This window comes from Zophobas morio, unplaced genomic scaffold (assembly GCF_036711695.1).
Source record: "Zophobas morio isolate AGI-343-1 ecotype UQ-CSIRO unplaced genomic scaffold, CSIRO_AGI_Zmor_V1 ptg000006l, whole genome shotgun sequence".
Classification (NCBI taxonomy): domain Eukaryota; kingdom Metazoa; phylum Arthropoda; class Insecta; order Coleoptera; family Tenebrionidae; genus Zophobas; species Zophobas morio.
The window spans coordinates 10,638,355-10,661,831 of NW_026972111.1; the positions used below are offsets into that span (position 1 = coordinate 10,638,355).

Here is a 23,477-nt window from a genome sequence, read left to right on the forward strand (position 1 = left end):
ACATGTGGGAAAATTATATAAACGATATCCATCATTTGCGATATTATTACAATTAATTAAACTGCAGTGCATTTTCAGAAAATAGTGGAGTCAAGTGGATTGCTGCAATTTTTTTAGGAAACTGGAAAACCCTTTGAGACGAACGTTCATGATAAATTTGACAACAATTTTGACATATACGTGTTTCTGACAACCAGTCAGATAACCTAAAATATTTTAAAGTTGAAATGAAACTGTCATTTCGTGCCGTGGTCCACACGACATATTCTATTTAAATGTCTCTAGTGATATTGCGTTCCGTGGATTGGTATTGACCAAACTGGAAATTCAAACAACAACAAACAGCTGTCATCTGTCAAACAGTGTAAACAGATTTCGACGCGAAATTAAAAAGTTGTTTAATCGTTTTCGCTGTTTTCACACCATCACACTCAACCAAATCGTTAACACTTCTGCGTAATCAATAAAATCATGGAAACGAAACCCCCCTCGACATTCTGGTGGCTAAAAAATAAAAATAAAGACACAAGTAAAGAAGAAAACGCGAATAACCTCTACGTACCCCGCCTCGACTTGGATATTTCAAGTTCCTTGGCAGAATTTTTAGAAAAAGAACAAAACATTCTAAACAGCAACCGCGAAGACCACACAGAAGTAGATGTGGGAAGTATAATTGAAGAAATTAACAGAGTAGCGGCCCAGAGTCCTCTGGGACCCTACGAGCGATCGACTGAAGAGCGAAGTATCGACGACATTATGCGGGAAGCGGAGCGAATTTACATGGAAAGTTCAAAGAGTTTTGAACAACTAAGTCAGAGGTCAAAAACGTCACAGAATATAACTGATTTGAATTCAAATGATTCGAAAGAGTCTACACCAACTCCGAAAAGTGTGAGTCCGCTTCCTAATGATGATAGCGAAAGCGATACGTACAGTGAGGACTTTAGCGAGGAAAGTAAAGTGCAGTCTGTTTCTTCTCCGGGAGAAAAGCCACGGGAAGTGGAGGAAGAGGAGCCGGTGGTTGCTTTTGAAGAACAGCCCCAAGATCAAGATGTAAATAAAAATGTCGAGCAAGTGGTTATTGAAGCAGTTCCTAGCAGTAGAGAGATCAAGGAGTATGAAGAAGAGATCAAGATAAAGGAAGAACTAATAAAAACGCTGGAGGAGGATAATAAACAGCTGAGGGAAGATATTCGTGCTGTGAGGGTGAGTTTTTATTATTTTATTACGTTTATTTTTACGTTGTTGGCAGTACTAGAGCGAAATTAGAAACTTTGCTGCGCTCTGATTAGCTTGCTGATTTTTACAAAAACAAAGCATTGTTTAGAGAATACAATACAAACTTAATGTTTTCATTTAAGAATAATGTTGAAATTATATTACAAAATTAAATTTGTCATTATTATGAAATTCACTGCTTAAACTTTCAAATCGACAAATCCTCGACCTAGGAACTTCCCCGAAATCTAAAAAAAAATAAATAAATATGTAATCACAATCACACAGGCACACATTTCTATTTTTTTTTTAATAACAAAATTTGCAAAATATCTGAAGAAACCTGCAAATTTTAATAATAGTTTAAAAAACCAAAAAGTATGAAAAAATTTGACGTGCGCTAAGATAAATAAGACATACAGATGTAAAGTCGGAGAAAATAAAAATCGAATCAACGCTTTACAACTGTAATAAATATGCCTTTTAACGTTGTTTAATTCTCTATTCTGAAATAAACATTTTTGTCGATAATACAATTATCTGCAACTTTTGTTAAAAACTTTTTGGCCTAACATTAATAAAATTTCATTTTCGTGTTTACCATCATAACAAAGTGCTTCATAGTTTTTATATAGATCTTTTCCTAGTAAACAATTTAACCTATTTACGTTTTATTCGATTTATTTTTATTGATTTGCCAACGTTGCCAAGGCAGGTAAGTTGTCTGCACTCTATTAAACAACTATAATTTTTCTTATTCCCTATTATTAATATTTTTATTACATCAGAAATTATAAGCAGGACTTCATAATTATAAAAAAAGTAGGTCTCGCGTTTCTATCTGTCTGTCGTCTGTGTCGATTTTTATTAGACAAATAATCTTCGAAACTACTGGACCGATTATTGTCAATTTTTTATGTGATTTAACAGTATCGTGTAGTAAAACGCTAAGCAAAATTTGTCCAATATCCCCACCAACAATTTTATGACTTCCATTATTATTTTACGCAGTAAAAGTTATTTAAATTTTATAAAATAATATATTCTTTACTTCTGTAGTCGTGGTTGATGAATTCGCCGCGAATTTTATCACAGTTACTTTACAAATTTTTTTGTCCAACATTTCCATCGGTCTAATATTTTTTTACATTGTTATTAGATACCTACATATTTTTTACTTTTAGGGGTGATCAAAGTAAAATTTTGCAAAATCAAATTTTATAATTGTACGAAAAAACTATTTGTTCGATTGTACTTAAGGATGAGGGAAGTTCTGCATAAATAAATTTAGACCATTTTTAGTGATGCGTTCATTTTGCCTTTTTGTTTTAATATGTGAAAATGAACTGAAGGTGTCGTCCGCTATAGACGCACGCTTCAGCTAAGAGCTCTAAATTGTTACTAATAGTGGTGATCATTTTTTTTAGTTAATTATGTCTGTTCCATGTGCCAAGTGCGATATCTTGTGTAATGATGGCGGAGGTGTAACTTGCGATATTTGTGGTCAAGTATATCACACAAACTGTGCAGATATTTCTCGAGCGGAGGCTGAATGTTTAAAATCAGGACGCCGTAGATTGCGTTATTTTTGCAATAACTGCAATATTGTCCAGAAAATTAATGATTTTCAAGTCACAATTCATCAACTGCAGAAACAATTAGAATCATACGCCGAGTTAAAAACTGAGGTAGTTCAATTAAAGAAAGAGATTATTGAGTTGAAAAAAGGTAAAAACATCGAGGGCAAAGAAACGCCTGTGGGTACCAATGAACTTAATAATCAACTAAATCAAGAAGATGTGATATCAGAAATATATGACCGACAAAGACGTGCCAACAATGTGATAATATATAATTTACCAGAATCCGCAAATGCGAATGAGATTGATAACAGGAATGAGGATAGTAAAAAATTCATTGATATTATTGGAAAAGATGTGGTAAATGTAACGTTAATTGTTAAGAGTATGCGTTTAGGAAAAAGAGTTGACAATAAAATTAGACCTCTTTTGATTACATTAAATTCCTTGGAAGATGTTTCAAATGTACTGAGAAATTATCGAACCAAGAATAATATATACGTGAATAGAGACCTTACTGTTCGTCAAAGAAACTTAGCTTATACGGTGAGATCTGAATTTAAACGAAGAAAGGATGGAGGTGAAAATGATATCAAGTTAAAGTATACGAATGGAATGCCAAAAATTGTAAAAAACTAGATTCAGCTCAACGAATAAGTAATAGCAAATTTGAAATAAGAGCTGTGTATCAAAATGTTCGAGGTTTAAATTCAAAACTAAATATTTTCTACATTAATTCTGCAACTGTAAATTTTGACATTATTATGTTAACGGAAACATGGCTAACGGATTCGATAAAGTCAAGTGAAATAATGTGCAACAACTACCATGTTTTCAGATCCTCTAATGCAAGAAGGGGTCGAGGTGTACTAACAGCCATTTTTCACACGTATTCAGCCGAAGTCATATCCACGAACTCACCATTGGAACAAGTCGATTTACTAATAGTCAAAATGCATATCAAAAATGTCCCCGTACTGATAATCAATTTGTACATTCCTCCGTCAACCCCCATTGAAGACTATGGAGCTCTCCTGGATCATCTTGAAAACTGTTGCGACTTGTCAAATTATTGTATCATCGCCGGTGATTTTAACATACCAGAACTGTACGCATGCTTATATGATAATCGCAATCCCACAAATTTGTATAATGCGTTTGTTTCATTTTTAACTTTTAACAACTTAATACAACATAATCGCGTTCTAAATGCTAATGGCCGTATACTGGATACAATTGTAACATCGGACGCTATAAGCTCTTCCATCGAGCACAATATAGAACCTCTGGTAAAAGAGGACAGTCACCATCCTTCATTATTAATGAAATTTTTTATCAACGTCATAAATGAAACCAAATTTGAACCAGCACAAACAGATAAGAAGTCATTTAATTTTAGAAAAGCTGATTTCAAAGGATTATATGAAGCTATATCAAAAGTAAATTGGAATGAAATGTTATTAATTGAAGATATAAATAAGGGTTGCGAATATCTAACTAATGTTATTACTAAATTGTTTTCTATATACGTTCCTCAACGAATAAACAAACAAAAAAACGTCTATCCTGTATGGTTTAATACCGACATTGTTAGAGCAATAATACAAAGGAAGTATCATTGGAAAATGTATAAAAAATACAAGGTTTTGTCACACAAAGAACGGGCGCGGCAATTAAATCAAAGAATAAGAAGTGCAGCAAGGGAAGAATACCAGAATTTTTTAAATTCTGCGGAAGAGAAAATTAGAAACGATCCCTCTCAGCTATGGTCTTTTGTAAATGAGAAAAACAAATCGTCAAGAATTCCCGGAGTCATGTCGCATGGTGAGAAAAAACTTGCCAATCCTCAGGACATTGTCAATAACTTCGCCATTTTATTCAGCAGCGTGTTTAAACAATATAATAGTAACTCATCTGTAAGTTCAAATCAGTGTGATAATAAGAAATGTGATACGAAATGTGACTGTGATAACATCTGTGATAATAATTTAAATGTACCTGTTTTACACAATTTTGTTATAAATGAAAAGGATATTTCTAAATGTGTGCGGAAAATCAAAGCAAATTTTACAATGGGTGCTGATTCTATTCCGGCTTTTTTTATTCGTGATTGTATATCTTGTCTTATCACGCCCCTCCAACATCTTTATAACTTAATTTTAAAAACGGAGGTCTTCCCAGAAAGTTGGAAGATTGCAAGGGTATGTCCTATCTTCAAATCCGCCTCTAAATTTGAGATAACAAACTACAGACCTGTTGCAATTATTCCAAACTTTGCAAAGTTATTTCAAATCATATTGTTTGATAACGTTTATAGCCATATATTACAGCAGTTAACCGATCACCAACACGGTTTTGTACGAGGTAAATCAACATGTACGAATTTATGCAATTTTACACAATTTGTCTCAGATTCTTTAAACTGCACACAACAGGTAGATACAGTATACATGGACCTATCCAAAGCTTTTGATGTTGTAAACCACCCAATTCTATTGAAAAAGTTACATAATTTCGGATTATGCGATAGTTTAGTTAATCTTTTTAAATCGATATTAAGTGGCCAAAAGCAATATGTTGAATATTCAGGTTATAGGTCACCAGTGTATGAATGCCATTCTGGTGTTTGTCAAGGATCCAATTTAGGACCTTTATTATTCATTATTTATATTAATGATGTGGTAAAATGTCTAAACTTTGATTGTCGTATTTTTTTGTATGCAGATGACATTAAATTAGCAAAAATAATTGATAATCTTCAGGATTGTGAAAAGTTGCAGAAAGTTCTTGATGCAATAATTCGTTGGTGTCAAATACACAAGTTAGACATAAATATTAACAAGTGCTGTATTGTGTCATATAACAGGAAAACTAATGTTATAGAATATAATTATAATATTGGAGGAGTAGAGATTAAGAGATGTACTGAATTTAGAGATTTAGGTATCATTATGGACTCTAGACTGTCGTTCGTACCTCACATTAATAATATTAACTGTAAAGCTCTGAAGATGTTAGGTTTTGTCATACGCACTACAAAAGATTTCAAAAATACGGATTGCATGTTTTTATTGTACTTCGCTTATGTTCGCTCTATTTTGGAGTACTGTACGTTAGTATGGGATCCATATTATAATATACATATTTCCGCATTAGAAAATATCCAAAGAAGATTTTGTAAGTACGTATACTTTAGGAAACATGGGATATATCCAGTCCGTAATTACCCACAGAAACAACTGCTAGCTGAATTCGATTTAATACCCCTTGTAGATCGACGGAAGTACTTCTCTTTAACCTTTTTATATAAATTATTACATGGCATTATTCAGGACAGTAACCTTCTTTCTCAGATTAACTTTTGTGTACCTAGACTTAATAATCGTCAACCACTTCTATTTTCTAATCAGGTATCACGTACCAATCAACACTTGCATTCCCCTATACTAAATATGACTAGGTTATATAACGTTAATGCTGCGCACTTGGACGTATTTGTTGAAAACTTTCGTTTTTTTTGTTGTACGTGTAAAAATCTATGTTACAATTATACACCACAATTAGCATGAACGTCTACTTACTAATAACTTGTATGTTTTTTTTTTGTGTATTGTGAAATTATTCAAATGTTATTATGTACTATTTTGCCCTATATGAGCTTGCTCGTTGGGCTGTAATAAATTATTATTATTATTATTATGTGTAGACTTCTTTTAACAACATGAAACTTAAAACATCCTTAAAATGGAAACTTTGAATAAGGAAATATCGATTTTGCAGTTAGGCTCCGCCCCATAATTTAAAAATCCATATTTCTTTGCAAAATGGGCCATTTTAACCATTTTCTAAGTTTCTTGTTGTGAAAAGATGGCTATGTATGTTAAGAGAAAAAAAAAGGGAAAATATAAGCCCCGCCCACCCGCCCTGTCTCAATTGTAATGATTTTTTTTTTATTGTCGAAAGCCAAAGGGGCGGATTTAATTGCAAAGAATACTAGGTATATTAAGGAAAAATTAAAGCCTAAGGTTAAGCCCCACCCATACCTGTCCTGATCTAATAGTAATGAAGTTTTCATTCCTTGGCAGATCTAGGGGCGGAGCCTAATTGCTAAATCCACATTTCCTTACGAAAGTTTACCGTTTTAAACGTGCTTAGGATTTCTAAGAAAAAAAAATCATCAAAACGATGTTCAAAAACATGTTTTTATTTTTTTGTAAAGAAATAAGTATTTTTCAGTTAAGCTCCGCCCCTTGGTTCACGATGAATAAAAAAAATCATCACAATTGAGATAGGGCGGGTGGGCGGGCCTATATGTTTCCTTTTTGTTTTAATACGAGTAGAGTTCTTTTCACAACATGAAACTTAAAACATGTTTAAAATATAAAATTTGTATAAGGAAATATCGATTTTGCAATTAGGCTCCGCACCATAATTGCAAAATCCATATTTCCTTGCAAAAAAGTACCATTTTAACCATGTTTTAAGTTTCTTGTTGTGAAAAGATGGCTATGTATATTATATTTGGAAAACTTGTAATGTGTTCCATATTTGTAAGAATTATAAAATCCAGTCACTTCATTTGTTTTTTTTGACTTACCTTATACCTATATTGTATAAGCAATTCTAAAAAAAAGTGGGAATGATTAGCCATATTTTGGTTGGCGTTTTAGCAACTACACGATATTTATAACGTACAACATATAAAATTTGACAACAATCGGTTTAGTAGTTTCGGAGACTATTTGTCTAATAAAAATGGATACAGACAGGCTCCAGACAGATGGAAACGGGAACCTATTTTTTCGTACTCTTGGGGTCATGAAACATCGAAAAAACTATAAAAGTAGCCAGTCACCCGATACACTACTTCCTTACCTAACACCCGGGAAGCAAAAGATCATTAAAAACAATAAAATAACTGAGCAGATATTTCGTCATTTAAATGGACACAAACGTTCATTTTTACTCATTTTATTTCGATCTTTCCTCTTATGCCATTTTTGAATCGTCAACATTCGAGAGTTTATTCAAAAATCTATTGTATGGTTTAAAATAAATACTATCTCAAAAAGTTTTCGTTTCAAATTCAAAATTTTTTATAGTCACGCCAGGAAATCTTGGTGAAATTGAAACATCAAAAGTTGGGAAATAAGAAAATTGAAAAAATTCAAAATAAAAAAATTATAAAATCGTAACATTGAAAAACAAAAAAAATTGTGAAAATAAAAAACCGAAACGAAAAATTGCAAACTCGAGAAATTTTAAATCGAAAAATTGTAAAACTAAAGAAAATAAAAAACCGAAACGAAAAATCGCAAGCCAAAAATTTGAGGAAATGAAAAATAAAAATTCTACAAATTGAAAAATTGAAAATTGCAAACTCGATAAAATTTTAACTCGGAAAATTGAAAAATCTATAAATTGAAGAAACAAGAAAAACGAAAAATTGAAAAATCTGAAATCGAAGAATTATAAAAGCGAAAAACTGAAAAATCTAAAAATTGTAACATCAAAAATTTGGAAAATGGGAAAGCTGAATAATTAAAAATGAAGACTCGTAAAATTGAAGAAACAAAAAAAAAACGAAAAATTGAAAAAATGCAAATCGAAAGATTGAAGAAACGAAAAACTGAAAAAATTGGAATTAAAAGAACATTTATAAAATCAGGACATTGAAAATTGAAAAATTACAGATTCATTTTTATCAAAACAATCAATCTAGTGTATGGGGTAAAATACTATCACAAAAAGTTCTTGTTTCGAATTAAAAATTTTTTATAGTGACGCCAGGAAATTTTGGTGAAATTGAAACATCCAAAAGTTGGGAAATACGAAAATAGAAAAAAATCCAAATAAAAAAATTATAAAATCGGAACATTGAAAAACAAAAAAATTGTGAAAATAAAAAACCGAAACGAAAAATTGTAAATCGAAAAATTGAGAAAATGAAAAATTTAAAAAATAAAAATTGCAAACTCGAAAAATTTTAAATCGAAAAATTGTAAAACTAAAGAAAATAAAAAACCGAAAGAAAAATTGCATGCCAAAAATTTGAGGAAATGAAAAATAAAAGAATCTACAAATTGAAAAATTGAAAGTTGCAAACTCGATAAATTTAAATCGGAAAATTGAAAAATCTAAAAATTGAAGAAACAAAAAAAATGAAACATTGAAAAATCGGAAATCGAAGAATTATAAAAGCGAAAAACTGAAAAATCTAGAAGTTGTAACATCAAAAATTTGGAAAATAGGAAAGCTGAATAATTTAAAAATGAAGAATCGTAAAATTGAAGAAACAAAAAAATTAAAAATTAAAAAAATGCAAATCGCAAGATTGAAGAAACGAAAAACTGAAAAAATTGAAATTAAAAAAACAATTATAAAATCGGAACATTGAAAAATTACAGATTCATTTTTTTCAAAACAATCAATCTAGTGTATGGGGTAAAATACTGTCTCAAAAAGTTCTTGTTTCGAATTAAAAATTTTTTATAGTGACGCCAGGAAATTTTGGTAAAATTGAAACATCCAAAAGTTGGGAAATAAGTAAATTGAAAAAATTCGAAATAAAAAATTATAAAATCGGAACATTGAAAAACAAAAAAATTGTGGAAATAAAAAACCGAAACGAAAAATTGCAAATCGAAAAATTGAGGAAATCAAAAATTAAAAAATCAGTACCTACAAATTCTTCAAAAATAAAAATTGCAAACTCGAAAAATTGTAAAACTAAAGAAAATAAAAAACCGAAACGAAAAATTGCAAGCCAAAAATTTGAGGAAATGAAAAATAAAAATTCTACAAATTGAAAAATTGAAAATCGCTAACTCGATAAAATTTTAACTCGGAAAATTGAAAACTCTAAAAATTGAAGAAACAAGAAAAATGAAAAATTGAAAAATCGGAAATCGAAGAATTATAAAAGCGAAAAACTGAAAAATCTAAAAATTGTAACATCAAAAATTTGGAAAATAGGAAAGCTGAATAATTTAAAAATGAAGACTCGTAAAATTGAAGAAAGAAAAACAATGGAAAATTGAAAAAATGCAAATCGAAAGATTGAAGAAACGAAAAACTGAAAAAATTAGAATTAAAAGAACAGTTATAAAATCGGGAGATTGAAAATTGAAAAATTACAGATTCATTTTTATCAAAACAATAAATCTAGTGTATGGGGTAAAATACTATCTCAAAAAGTTCTGGTTTCGAATTAAAAAAAATTTATAGTCACGCCAGGAAATGTTGGTGTTTTTTCACTGTAGTCTAGCTAAGTGGCTGTGGGATTATGGAAAGCCGCGCAGAGGAGGCGGAGAAGTCTATTACTCCTCGTACTCTAAAAAAAGTCTCGCTTTTTCTAACGTAATGTCATTTAGATTTTTCCGCCACAAACCGACTTCCACAGTTTTTGCAGCATCCACTTCAGGAATAAAGACGCCGGCTACTTCAGTAATATTTTTCATATTAATAATTGTTCTTAGTACCTAATAAACGAAAAAATTTCAGTTTTTGCTTTTAAATTTTTTTCCAAACCCGTAAGATTGGGTTGAAATTATTTGAGTAATGTTTGCTATTCATTAATTCTTTGTTATATTTTATTACTACTTATGGAAAAAAATGTGTTCACCACGAATGAGTGAGCATTTCGTTAACACATCGGGATATGCATACTTGGCTATAAAATGCCCAGTTTATCTGAAAGGCTCAACAGGTTTTTTATAAATGATTTTAAGGGTGTAGTTGGCCATGGATTTCAAAATCCGTGATTTAATCATTCAAGAAACATCCTTAAAGGCTCACATTAAAGATGTAATCAACAGATTTATTCGAACTGGCAGTGTCAACAAAAATAAATCTCGTGGAAGATCTTCAGTATCTGACGAAGTTTATAATTTGAGACGACTTGCGCAGAATCCGCAAACATCTTTGACAAAATTTCCGCAGCAGTCAGGAGTTCCTGTTGGAACATGAAATTGAACAATGGGCATTGATGAATGGATGAAAGACCATTTTTGAAATTAAAAAAGAAGTGAAAATGTGCTTTGATGTTTAACCGCAATAAATTTGTTTCTTTTTATTGTAATAAATTAGTTTAATTTTTCGTCAGTTATACAGATGCGTGTGAAACTGAGAGGCGGCACGTGGTCGTGACCTATTTCGACCCTATAATCATTTATAAAAACCCTGTCTAACTTCCGTTTACATTTGTGCGGACTGTATTCATTTTTAATTTACAAACGCCAGAATGTGAAAAATTAACCCAAACGCCTTCGTCAAAAACATGTCCAAACTCCAAATATACTTCAGAACTTATAAAATTCGACCAAAATATGATTTCTTGATAAAATGTGATGGTTTCCTTGCTGTTTCCGAGCCCGTAGGGTGTCTGATTGGCTTAAAACCACAAGAAAACGCTTAAAAAGTAACGTTTCTGAAGTTTTTTAAGGAGTGAAGTAAGAATACCCAAGAAAATGGAAAACCTTGATATAGGCAACACAATATACAACTCCGCAATGTCAAGAACTGGCACGAGAAAACTATCCAAAAGAGAATCATCAGAATATTCAAAGAATGAAAAAACACAGAACACCGCAATGTGAATATAAAATAATGTAAATGATTTTTATTTTTTGGAATCCGATTGAAGAAAATGAATCACATTTTTAAGAAAGAAAGGTGTTTTGAAATTCTTCTAAGTAGGTTATCAAGATTTCTGTGTTTATAAATAACCGAAATACGATCCACAACTTTTCCGTTACCAATCAATATTTCTTCCCACGAATTGCTTCAGGGTGGTTCGGTGTGACATATTTAAACTAGTCTGGGTATTAATTACAAGTTCATAACGGAACTTATAGGTGATTTTGTAATCGGCTCGTTTAGAATTCTTCCGCTCGAGAACCGGCACAGTGACAGTGCTAACTTTCCCTACTTTGGATAACTGTATAAGGTTCCACCCGACTAAATTTCGTCGTCTTTTATATTGTATATTAATAAGTTTATTATGTATTAGAACGATCACAGTACATCTGTATGAATAAGATCAATGACCTTAAATATTGCATAACTACGTATAAAAACATACATAAATAAGATTACGCAGCAGAAGCAGCTTCCGCAACGACCCTGATAGCTTCCAAGGCTTCAGTACCAGTCGGTTGAATATAAGCCGCAGGTAAAACGAAACCGTATCGCCCATTATCTCTCAGTTCAATCGTGTAGGAATACTTGAACTTCGCCATGCCTTTGGCCCAGTCATCCGAACCTCCTGAAGCCGGATAGAGAGTGTTGGCGGCAGGTCCAATTGTGTAATGTGGACCTCCAGCTCTTTGAATAGCCTAAAAAGATTCGAATTAAACACGTTCCTTGTCGTGAAATCGAGCTATTTACCGATGCTATCCGTCTGGCTACATTTTCCAAGTCTTTGTAATCTGGCGGAACGACTCGGTCGTACCCCCACGGGTACAATATGTACTGTCCGTATGAATGGAAAGAAACATAAGCTTTCCAGTTGGCGCCTGAGTTGCTCTGGATGAAGTTCCTCACCGCTGAAGTTTCGGGTTCAGAGAAAGGACCACTGCCTCCATAGGTTTCTGTGCATGGGTTTCTAGAGGCACCTCTTCCACCCCACTTGTAGCTACAACCAGTACAAGGTTCATCGCAGTCTTTATTTTGTCGCAGAACCTACCCAAAGTTTCTGTTAAGGTCGACACCAGCGCAGGTTCCACCGATACCCCCACGGCCCCTGTTTTTCCTCCACAACCTATCCGTAGTGTGTGAGTACTCGTAACCATCGGGGTTCAAAACTGGCGTGATGTACCAGTCGATATTTCGAACGGCCGCTGGTTCATTTTCGAAGTTTGAGACAAACTGGTTGATGATGAAGGTGACTGTCGCTGGAGAAATCCACTCCCTGGCGTGTATGCCTCCATCAACCCAAACGGCTTTATTCCCCGGATTTCCGTTCGATATGCGCAAAAGCTTGATGGCTTTCCCTTGGACGGACTGACCGATGGTTTGGACGGTACACAGTTGTGGATACGTTTGGGCTAGATAGTCTAGATAGCCGTGGATGTCAGGCAGTCGGTGGTAGGCTTGCCAAGTGAGTCTGTGACCTTAAAAACGAAAAGAGAAAATGAGTCAGTGTCGCAGACTGTGTTGAGTGTCGGAAGTGCAATGAAAATTGTGTTTGGAAGAGATGAAAGTATGCCGTGGTGGCTAGTGATGCATACTAAGTAGTGTACAGTGCACTTATAAAGATGCATGTCGTGCGCTTTACATACGTAGATGCATGTGTTACGGACCCCAGTTTGCCGATGGCCAATATTCCAGTTTGTTGCCCAAAGAGGTAAGGCCTCTCCAGGCCAGTACGTATCTGTAGGGGAGTTTTCTAGCTGAAATTTGGTATTCTGAGAGTACTAATGTTCATAACTTTTTAAGTTAAATTAGAATACTTAGTTTGGAGTATTTTTAATACGTACGGTTGAGAAAGGATATTTTGTGAAGCGTCGAAATTGATCTATGTTTTAGATTTGTTCTAACTCTATCAGGTCAAGATATTTTTTTATGGATTAAGGATGTTGTAGAGTCCGCCAAGTCGTGAACATTGACTCTCTGTTGTTTCGTTCTCGGAAGCTACGTCTTTGACTATTACAATGTAAAATGTGTTCATGCACATCTGATTTATAGAACCTGTGTTACCATAATCCCAAACGGTTTATTGGTGATTTCCAATAAACAAAAAGTTAATGTTCACTGTTTGGTGGGCTTTACTTTAACAGTATCTTCCTATCTGACAAATGAACCCTAAAAAATATTATAAATATCTAACCAACGAAAAACAATAAAATAACAAATATTTAATAGCCTAGCCCATTATATTGTGCTAAAATGATATCAAAATTTGTGGTTTCAGAGGACTTTCGTAAGTTTGCAAGTTCCATAATTATTGAACTAAATAAAATAGATGCCGTACTATAATATTATACACGACAAATTATTTCGTCTGACTTGTACGTCGTCAACATCGAATGTGTGTTTATTCACTAGTTGATTAGAGCTGCTTTGTTTACTGATCACCTGAATATTTATTCTCACAATCGTATTGATGGTTCTTGGTTCTGTTAATTGGGTTTTGTTTTGTTTGATCCATGTAACAACCTTGGCATTCCGAGCGTTTTTTAGTGACAAAATCTTTTAATGTTTTTCGCGAAATTTGATGGGAATTTTTTTATCGCTATCTCTGTAATAAGAGTTTTTTTCCCTGGTTGACTTCAAATTTTCTACTTTATTTTCTGATACTTTTAAAATTTCTATTGCGGCTAAAGCGTGACTGGAATTGTAATTTAAAATCCTGTCTAAAGCTGTGGTTTTTCTAAACCAATTCATGGTATAGGTTCGGATTATCAGAGTGTGCAGAAATTGAATAGAATTAGTTTCTTTTCAGTTCTAAGTGTAGGTAACTGTGTATTTTATTAAACAAGGATAAGATATACGGGGTGTCCTTAAGCGCACGTTCCTCAATATCTCGATAAAAAATCGAAAAAATGTTTTACGATTTTTGATTATCATACATTAAAATTAGTTTAAACTGTACAGAGCGTTCTGTTTTTGAAACAACACAACTTAGTTTTTTTATATAGAACACCCTATAATTTTTACATACTTAGATTGGCTTCGTTTACAACTGTACTTTATTTTTGAAATTTTCATGCGATATTTCAGTTTTTTCAAATGGGATGTTCTGTATATTATTACTGTGTCATTTTTTGTTTCATTTGTGCCTTCCTAGGCTTCAAACTATGTAGTAGTTTATTTTTTAAATTCCTATGCGATGTTGCCACGTTATTCCAATTTTCCTCATTTTTTCACAAAAAATCGCAGTCGGATTATTTTTAAAATTTACGTTACAGTATTTTATGTAGAGGTAAGGCATGATACGTGTTTTCGTGTGGTATCAATGAAATTAAATTTTAATATACTAAATTTTTATAAAAAAATTCAAAAACATTACCATTTTGTAATATCGATATTTCAGTTTTTTCAAATGGAACGCCCTGTATTTTATTACTGCATGTCACTGAATTTTTTGTTCATTAGGCTTTTCCTAGGCTTCAAAACACTAGTTTATTGTTGAAATTTCTGTGCGATGTTGCCACATCATTCCAGTTTTTTGAAAAATTCAAAATGCAATTCACAAAAAAAACGCAATCGAATTATTTTTTTTTTTAACCTATGTTATAATATTTTATGTAAATGTAAACAGAGATACGTGCTTTGTTGTGGTATCAGTGATATTAAATTTTAATATATCAAATGTTTATTAAAAAAATCGAAAACAATACAATTTTCAAATATGTATCGATATTTCAGTTTTTTAAAATGGAACACTGGTATTTTATTACTGCATGTCACTTAATTTTTTTGTCTAATTGGTCTTTCCCTAGCATTCAAAACATTAGTATTTTTGAAATTTATATGCAATGTTTCAATGTTATTCCAATTTTCTTAAAATTTTTTGACAATGCAGGGGATTCACAAAAAAATCGCAAACGGATTATTTTAAAAATTTATGTTGCAGTATTTTATGCACAGGTAAACCATGGTACGTGCGTTGTTGTAGTATCAACGAAAATAAATTTTAATACACCAAATTTTTATAAAAAAATTCAAAAACATTACCATTTTGTAATATCGATATTTCAGTTTTTTCAAATGGAACGCCCTGTATTTTATTACTGCATGTCACTGAATTTTTTGTCTCATTAGGCTTTTCCTAGGCTTCAAAACACTAGTTTATTTTTGAAATTTCTGTGCGATGTTGCCACATCATTCCAGTTTTTTGAAAAATTCGTAAAAATGCAATTCACAAAAAAACACAATCGAATTATTTTTTTTTTAATCTATGTTATAATGTTTTATGTAAATGTAAACAGAGATACGTGCTTTGTTGTGGTATCAATGATATTAAATTTTAATATATCGAATGTTTATTAAAAAAATCGAAAACAATACAATTTTCAAATATCGATATTTCAGTTTTTTCAAATGGATTTAAATTAATTTTATTACTGCATGTCACTCAATTTTTTTGTCTAAGTTGTCTTTCCTAGGCTTCAAAACAGTAGTATTTTTGAAATTTCTATGCAATGTTGCAATGTTATTCCGATTTTCTTAAAATTTTTTGACAATGCAGGGGATTCACAAAAAATCGCAATCGGATTATTTTTAAAATTTATGTTACAGTACTTTATGCAGAGGTAAACCATGGTACGTACGTTGTTGTAGTATCAATGAAATTAAATTTTAATACACCAAATTGTAATATCATTATTTCAATTTTTTTAAATGGAACGCTTGATTTTATTACTGCATGTCACTGAATTTTTCGTTTCATTGTGGTTTCTGAAGGCTTCAAAACAGTAGTTTATTTTTGAAATTCCTAAGCGATGTTCCACGTTATTCCAATTTAAAAAAAAAATTTTGGAAATGTACTTCACAAAAAATTGCAGTCGGATTAATTTTAAAACCTGTGTTATAATATTTTTTGTAAATGTAAACAGAGGTACGTACTTTGTTGTGGTATCAATGTTATTAAATTTTAATATGTATATCGAATGTTTATAAAAAAATTTCAAAACAATACAATTTTCAAATAGCGATATTTCAGTTTTTTCAAATGGAACCCCTGTATTTTATTACTGCATGCCACTCAATTTTTTTGTCTAAGTGGTCTTTTCCTAGGTTTCAAAACAGTAGTATTTTTGAAATTCCTATGCAATATTGCCACGTTATTCCAATTTTCATATATTTTTTTTTTGGGTTCACAAAAAATCGCAATCGGATTATTTTTAAAATTTATTTTACAGAATTTTATGCAGAGGTAAACCATGGTACGTGCTTTGTTGTAGTATCAATGAAATTAAATTTTAATATACCAAGTATTTATAAAAAATTCAAAAACTTTACAATTTTCTAATATCGCAATTTCAGTTTTTTCAAATGGAACGCTTGATTTTATTATTGCATGTCACTGAATTTTTTGTTTCATTGTGGTTTCCGTAGGCTTCAAAACACTAGTTTATTTTTGAAATTCCTAAGCGATGTTCCACGTTATTCCAATTTAAAAAAAAATTTTTGGAAATGTACTTCACAAAAAATTGCAGTGGGATTAATTTTAAAATCTGTGTTATAATATTTTTTGGAAATGTAAACAGAGATACGTACTTTGTTGTGGTATCATTGTTATTAAATTTTAATATGTATATCGAATGTTTATAAACCAATTCAAAAACAATACAATTTTCAAATATCGATATTTCAGTTTTTTCAAATGGAACCCCTGTATTTTATTACTGGATGTCACTCAATTTTTTTGTCGAAGTGGTCTTTTCCTAGGCTTCAAAACAGTAGAATTTTTGAAATTCCTATGCAATGTTGTCACGTTATTCCAATTTTCATATATTTTTTTGGGTTCACAAAAAATCGCAATCAGATTATTTTCAAAATTTACGTTACAGTATTTTATGCAGAGGTAAACCATGGTACGTGCTTTGTTGTGGTATCAATGAGATTAAATTTTAATACACCAAGTGTTTATAAAAAATTCAAAAACATTACAATTTTCTAATATCGCAATTTCAGTTTTTTCAAATGGAACGCTTGATTTTATTACTGCATGTCACTGAATTTTTTGTTTCATTGTGGTTTCCGTAGGCTTCAAAACACTAGTTTATTTTTGAAATTCCTAAGCGATGTTCCACGTTATTCCAATTTAAAAAAAAAATTTTGGAAATGTACTTCACAAAAAATTGCAGTGGGATTAATTTTAAAATCTGTGTTATAATATTTTTTGGAAATGTAAACAGAGATACGTACTTTGTTGTGGTATCATTGTTATTAAATTTTAATATGTATATCGAATGTTTATAAACCAATTCAAAAACAATACAATTTTCAAATATCGATATTTCAGTTTTTTCAAATGGAACCCCTGTATTTTATTACTGGATGTCACTCAATTTTTTTGTCGAAGTGGTCTTTTCCTAGGCTTCAAAACAATAGAATTTTTGAAATTCCTATGCAATGTTGCCACGTTATTCCAATTTTCATTTATATATTTTTTTGGCAATGCAGGGAGTTCACAAAAAATCGCAATCGGATTATTTTTAAAATTTATGTTACAGTATTTTATGCAGAGGTAAACCATAGCACGTGCTTTGTTGTAAGATCAATGAAATTTAATTTTAATGTACCAAGTGTTTATAAAAAAATCAAAAACATTACAATTTTCTAATTCGCAATTTCAGTTTTTTCAAATGAAACGCCTGTATTTTATTACGGCATGTCACTGAATTTTTTGTTTCATTGGGCTTTTCCTTAGGCTTCAAAACAATAGTCTTTTTGATATTCCTATGCAATGTTGCCACATTGTTCCAACTTTCTTGATATTTTTTGGCAATGCAGGGGGTTCGCAAAAATCGGAATCGGATTATTTTTAAAATCGGTTAGAATATTTTATGTAAATGTAGACAGTGGTACGTGCCTTGTTTGTTGTGGTGACCATGAAATTAAGTTTTAATATACCGAGTGTTTATAAAGAATTCAAAAACAATACAATTTTCAAACATCGATATTTCAGTTTTTTCAAATGGAACACCTGTATTTTATTACTGCATGTTACTCAATTTTTTTGTCTAACTGGTCTTTTCCTAGGCTTCAAAATAACAGTATTCTTGAAATTCCTATGCACGTTATTCCAGTTTTCATATTTTTTTTGGGAATGCAGGAGTTCACAAAAAGTCGAAGTCGGATTATTGTTTAAATTTATGTTGCTTTGTTGTGGTACAATGAAATTAAATTTTAATATACCTAGTGTTAACAAAAAAACTCAAAAACATTACAATTTTCAAATATTGATATTTCAGTTTCAATTAGAACCTCTGTATTTCATTACTGCATGTCACACAATTTTTTGTCTCATTGTCCCCTTCTTAGACTTTAAAACAGAGTTTATTTTTAAAATTCCGGCGGGACGTTGCCATGTTATTTCAATTTTCTTTAAATTTTTTACCAATGCAATGGTTTACAAAAAAAAATGCAATCAATAGGTTTATTTTTAAATTTGTGTTATAATATTGTTTGGAGAGATAAGTAAAGATACTCGATTTATTTTGGAAAAAAAGGAGGCTCTTTAAAAAAATATATTACAATTTTCAAGTCTCAGTATTTCAGTTTTTTCATATAGAACGGCCTGTATTTTATTTTTGCATCTTATTTTGTTTTGTATTTCCTTTTTTTATCTAAATTTAATAGTTTCTGCGATTTTTCACTTTTTTAAGAGACACATGGACATACCGGAAGAAAAAAAAGCAAAAATTTAATGATTCACCCTGTATATGCATATTATGTCATACTAAATTAAGCAATTGTTGACACCAATAAATTGCTTGCAAATTCTAGTTCATTATAGCTTATTAATTGTTTACGATATTGTAAGCGATTTAGTCTAGTTTTTTTTTTTTTTGTCAAAAAAGAATTCCCCGTATTTTAGTTACAGTCAAATTAAAGTGCAACAAACATTTTAATACTATGTATATACACTTTTAATTCCGTCAGTAAACTCAAATATATCCAGTGGTGGCTTTGTTTTTGATATCTTGGAAAATCGGCATTGAAATAAAAAAAATCTAGTAAATAAGAATTCTTCAAGAAAGTTTCAGAATCAGCTATTTATCTCTGTAAATAAAAATCAAGCGAAATCAGGAAAAAATAATCTACGTACATAAATTTCATCCTCTCGCAAATTAGTCCCTCGACTTCACGCCTCGTATACTAAAACTGATGGTTATGCTTTAAAAAAAAAATAAAATGAAATGAGGCAGCTGAAAATAAACTTGAGATTAAAATTTGCGTATTTCTACTAAAACTTTTCAATTTTTTTCTGAAATGTAGGATGACGTTCCATAATACGAATATTTATCTTAATTTTGGTCCAAGTTGATTATTTTCAAATGATTTTAAATTATTATATTTTTTGCACAAATGTCTATGGCTTTCTGAATCTTAGTGGTAGGGTTTTAAGCCAGTGTATGGTGATGTGGCGGAGTCGAGTTTTTCTACATTCCGAGGAATTGTTACACGCATTAATTTTCGATTTACAAAAGTAAATAACTGAATGGAAACATAAAAATATGAACTGCGTCAGAAATAATTTCTGTGATTACTTACTGTAATAATGTATGATTCTTTTTTCAGTAAAACCAACCACAACTTTTGTATGTTTAAAGTTATGTCAACAATGACAGCAACGCGGTTTTAACGTATAATTATTAATTAAATCTCTTGTCTGATTCATTCAAGTACAACAATATGATAATTTTGGTTTTGATTTGATGGTTGTTACATTATATTAATTATACAAAAATTGCATACCTCTGCGATCATCAAGCTCCAAATCAGTCGGATTTTCTTCATCGATGGCCCTTTGCAGATCATCAATGACCACTTCAAACTGGATGTTATTTTCAGTTAACCTTTCCTTCACCTTATCTACGGAATCCGCCTTTACCAAAATATCGATCGAGGTGGTGTTGCCGCCCCACATGGAAATATCTTTAACAAAATTAACAACACGCTGTCTTTTATCTTTTCAATCATGTCCATTTGAATCCAAAAATACGACACAAACTCGGAAAAAATCCAGTAAGTGGTCTGACAACCTTATTAGAACAACTTTTTAGTTGTTTGCAAATATTTATATAATGTATACAAAAATATTCATTTTTTTTTTTTTGTTCACACCGTTAATGAGTTCTACTTTACTGTATCAAGCTCACTGTTTGAAATGGGTCTCTTACCCTTTTCGTCTCTCAGCTCCGCCAGAACCGAAATTTTCTCCTTGGTGATATCGAACGTCTTCCACAGTTGGCTCCCGTTGTACAAAACCCGCCCTTGAACTTCACCCTGATCTTCCGCCGCGTCCGTCGCGTTCGAGGACGGAGCTTCCGGCCTCGCCCGCCCCCGGCCGACCGCCAAAAGCAGACAAACGAACGTCAAACACTTCATTTCAATATTGAGGTGCGATCGGATGGCCGGCGATGGTTTTATATACGTGAGGATGAGGCGTGACCCGGTTCGTGAGGAACGGTACCGACGTGTTTTTTTCATTTCTTTTTTGTATGATTTTATGGGTTGAGCGCTTGTCGTTGTCAAATTAATTGTATTTTAATTAGGTGCGTGGAGTTAATTGGTGTTTTATCCGAATGGTGTTCTTCGCATTACGACTCTGTTATCGGTCGATGGAAGGGTTGATTGGAGAGCGGACAGTGTGGGTGTTTACGAGAGTTTTTGCTTGAGTACGTTTACGAAAGGCATTCGCTAATGGGTCGGTTTATTGGTTTACATTTTGTTTTGATCGGCGAAGAAACGAGATTTAATTTATTTTATTGGGTTTCTGGTTGAGAACGGTTTTCAGCCTACATTGGGTACGGGTTGCACGAACAATAGATTAATCTTAAGATCGGCGAGATGGGTCTGTTTAATACAGATTCCATTGATTTGTTTAGAATGTTAATTAAAAAAATTGGTCGATGGTTATTTTTCAGTTTTGAATTTTTCTATTTTTAGATTTTGCAATTTTTCGATTTTTCAGTTTTCCATTTCATGAATTTTGTGTTTCAGTTTTTTATTTTCTTTGTTTTTACAATTTTTTGTTTCTTCAATTTTACGACATGTAATTCTTTGAGTTTCCATTGATAAATTTTTCAGTTTTTCGATTTTTCAATTTTTGATCTGCAATTTTTCGTTTCAGTTTTTTATTTTCGTTATTTTTTTCAATGTGAAATTTGTCAATTTTTGGATTTTTCAATTTTTGTTTTCTCAGTTTGTTAAATTTTGATTTTAAATATGTAATATTAATTATAATTTTTAATCCTTCGATTTTTCAGTTTTTCCTTTCTTCGGTTTTTCAAGTCCTTGATTTCCAATTTTTAGATTTATGAAAATTTTCGCTTTGTTTTTTTATTTTTCATTTTTTATTTTTCAATCTTGCAATGTTTCCATTTTTTTTTTATTTGAAAATTTAAAAATCAAGTAATTGGAAAAGTTGAAAAATCCAATAATTGAAAAATGGAAAATTCTAAAATCGTAAAACTGAAAACCGAAAAATTGGAAAATGAGACATTGAAAATTTCATAAAATGAACAATTTCACATTGTAAAAAGGAAAAATTATAAAATTAAATATTGGATAACCGAATAACTGAAAAAGAAAGAAAACAAAAAACCGAAACGAAAAATCGAAATAAAACATTGAAAAGTTGGAAAATTAAAAAAACGGAAAATTTTCAAAATGAAAACTCGGAGGAGTTGCATGTCGTAAAATTTGAGGAACAAGAAAAAATGACAAATTGAAAAATTCCTAATCGAAAAATTTAAATCAAAAATTGAAGTCGAAAAAACAAAAAAATATAAACTCGGAACATTGAAAAATCAAAAAATTGTAAAAATTAAGGGAAAAACCGAAATTGTAAATCACTGCAATGGACAAATTGAAAAATCAAAAATTGAAAACTCGAGAAATTTTGAATCGAAAAATTTCAAAATCTAAAAAGTGAAGAAAAAAATGGTGAAAAATAAAAAAATCGAAAAGAAAAATTGCAAATCGAAAAATTCAAAAAAAAAACTATAAAATAGAAATATTGAAACGAGAAACTGCAAATCCAAAATTTAGTAAATGAAATAAATTTAAAATCGAATAATAGAAAAATAGAAACATTCTAAAATAGAAAAAATGAAAAACAGAAAAATTGAAGAAATGAATAATAAAAAAACTCAGTTGATAAAACAAAAAAATATATATAAAACATTGAAAAAATCGAAATTTACGGAAGTGTTCATTATCGTAATATTGAAGAAAAAAAATCGAAAAATTGCAAATCGAAAGAACGACAAATTGAAAAATCAATAAATTGAAAACTCAAGGAATTTTGATTCCAAAAATTGAAATCGAAAAAACAAAAAATTATAAAATCAGAACATTGAAAAATCCAAAAATTGTAAAATTAAAAAAGCGGAAAAGAAAAATTTCAAATCGAAAAACTGAAGAAACGAGGAATTGAAAAAATGAAAATTGAATAAACAAAAAATTAGAATTTCAATGATTTCATAATTTTTCGAATTCACAATTTTTGGTTTTTCTAATTATTCAGTTCATTAATTTTGTTCGATTTTTGAGTTTTCGGTGTTTTAATTTTTCGTTTCTTTAAATGTTCGATTTGCAATTTTGCATTTTTTCGTCTTTTCAGTTTTTCGATTATTCATTTTTTCCGACCTTGGTTTTTCGATTTTTCAATTTTTCGAATAAATAAAAAGAAAAATTGCAAAATTAAAAAATCAAAATGGAAAAAACGAATTTATATAAAATGAAAACTTTGAAAAATCTAGAAATTGGAAACCAAGAACTTGAAATATTGAAAAAACTAAAATTGAAAGATCAAAATATAAAAAATTAATAAAGTGCAAAACTGGAAAACGAAATATGAATTGTAAAATCCAAAAATTGAAAAATTGAAGGAACGAAAAATTGGAAAGTCGAAAAAATAAAAACTAAGAAACTGAAAAATTAAAAAATGAAAAATTGTACTGGCGAAAAATTTAAAAATTAACGTTGAAAAAACTAAAA

At 30.8% G+C, this 23,477-nt stretch overlaps 2 protein-coding genes across 3 annotated transcripts in view; one reads left to right on the plus strand and one right to left on the minus strand.

Annotated features, from left to right (window-relative positions):
• Nucleotides 1-356: 356 nt before the first annotated feature.
• The window catches only part of LOC135123578 (uncharacterized protein), a 75,170-nt gene continuing 52,049 nt past the window's right edge, over nucleotides 357-23,477 (plus strand). For both annotated transcript variants that reach the window (XM_064048358.1, XM_064048359.1), the window contains exon 1: nucleotides 357-1,206. In XM_064048358.1, coding sequence (XP_063904428.1) covers nucleotides 472-1,206 — 735 coding nt within the window. In that variant the 5' untranslated portion in view covers nucleotides 357-471. The remainder of the gene's footprint in view (nucleotides 1,207-23,477) is intronic.
• Nucleotides 11,770-20,978, minus strand: LOC135123580 (carboxypeptidase B-like). Its single transcript, XM_064048362.1, has 5 exons — nucleotides 20,654-20,978; nucleotides 20,229-20,408; nucleotides 12,484-12,910; nucleotides 12,186-12,432; nucleotides 11,770-12,133 (listed from the first exon to the last, which is right to left on the minus strand). The coding sequence occupies exons 1-5, from the start codon at nucleotides 20,961-20,963 to the stop codon at nucleotides 11,891-11,893; spliced, it is 1,407 nt and encodes a 468-aa protein (XP_063904432.1). The 5' UTR covers nucleotides 20,964-20,978; the 3' UTR covers nucleotides 11,770-11,890.

Bases quoted from the DNA above. Each gene is read 5' to 3' on its own strand.
- LOC135123580 (XM_064048362.1), bottom strand. From the start codon at position 20,963: ATGAAAAAAACACGTCGGTACCGTTCCTCACGAACCGGGTCACGCCTC. The intron at 20,409-20,653 runs GTAAGAGACCCA...ATTTTGTTAAAG, and splicing joins GGAGCTGAGAGACGAAAAGG to ATATTTCCATGTGGGGCGGC. The intron at 12,134-12,185 runs GTAAATAGCTCG...GAATCTTTTTAG, and splicing joins TAGCCAGACGGATAGCATCG to GCTATTCAAAGAGCTGGAGG.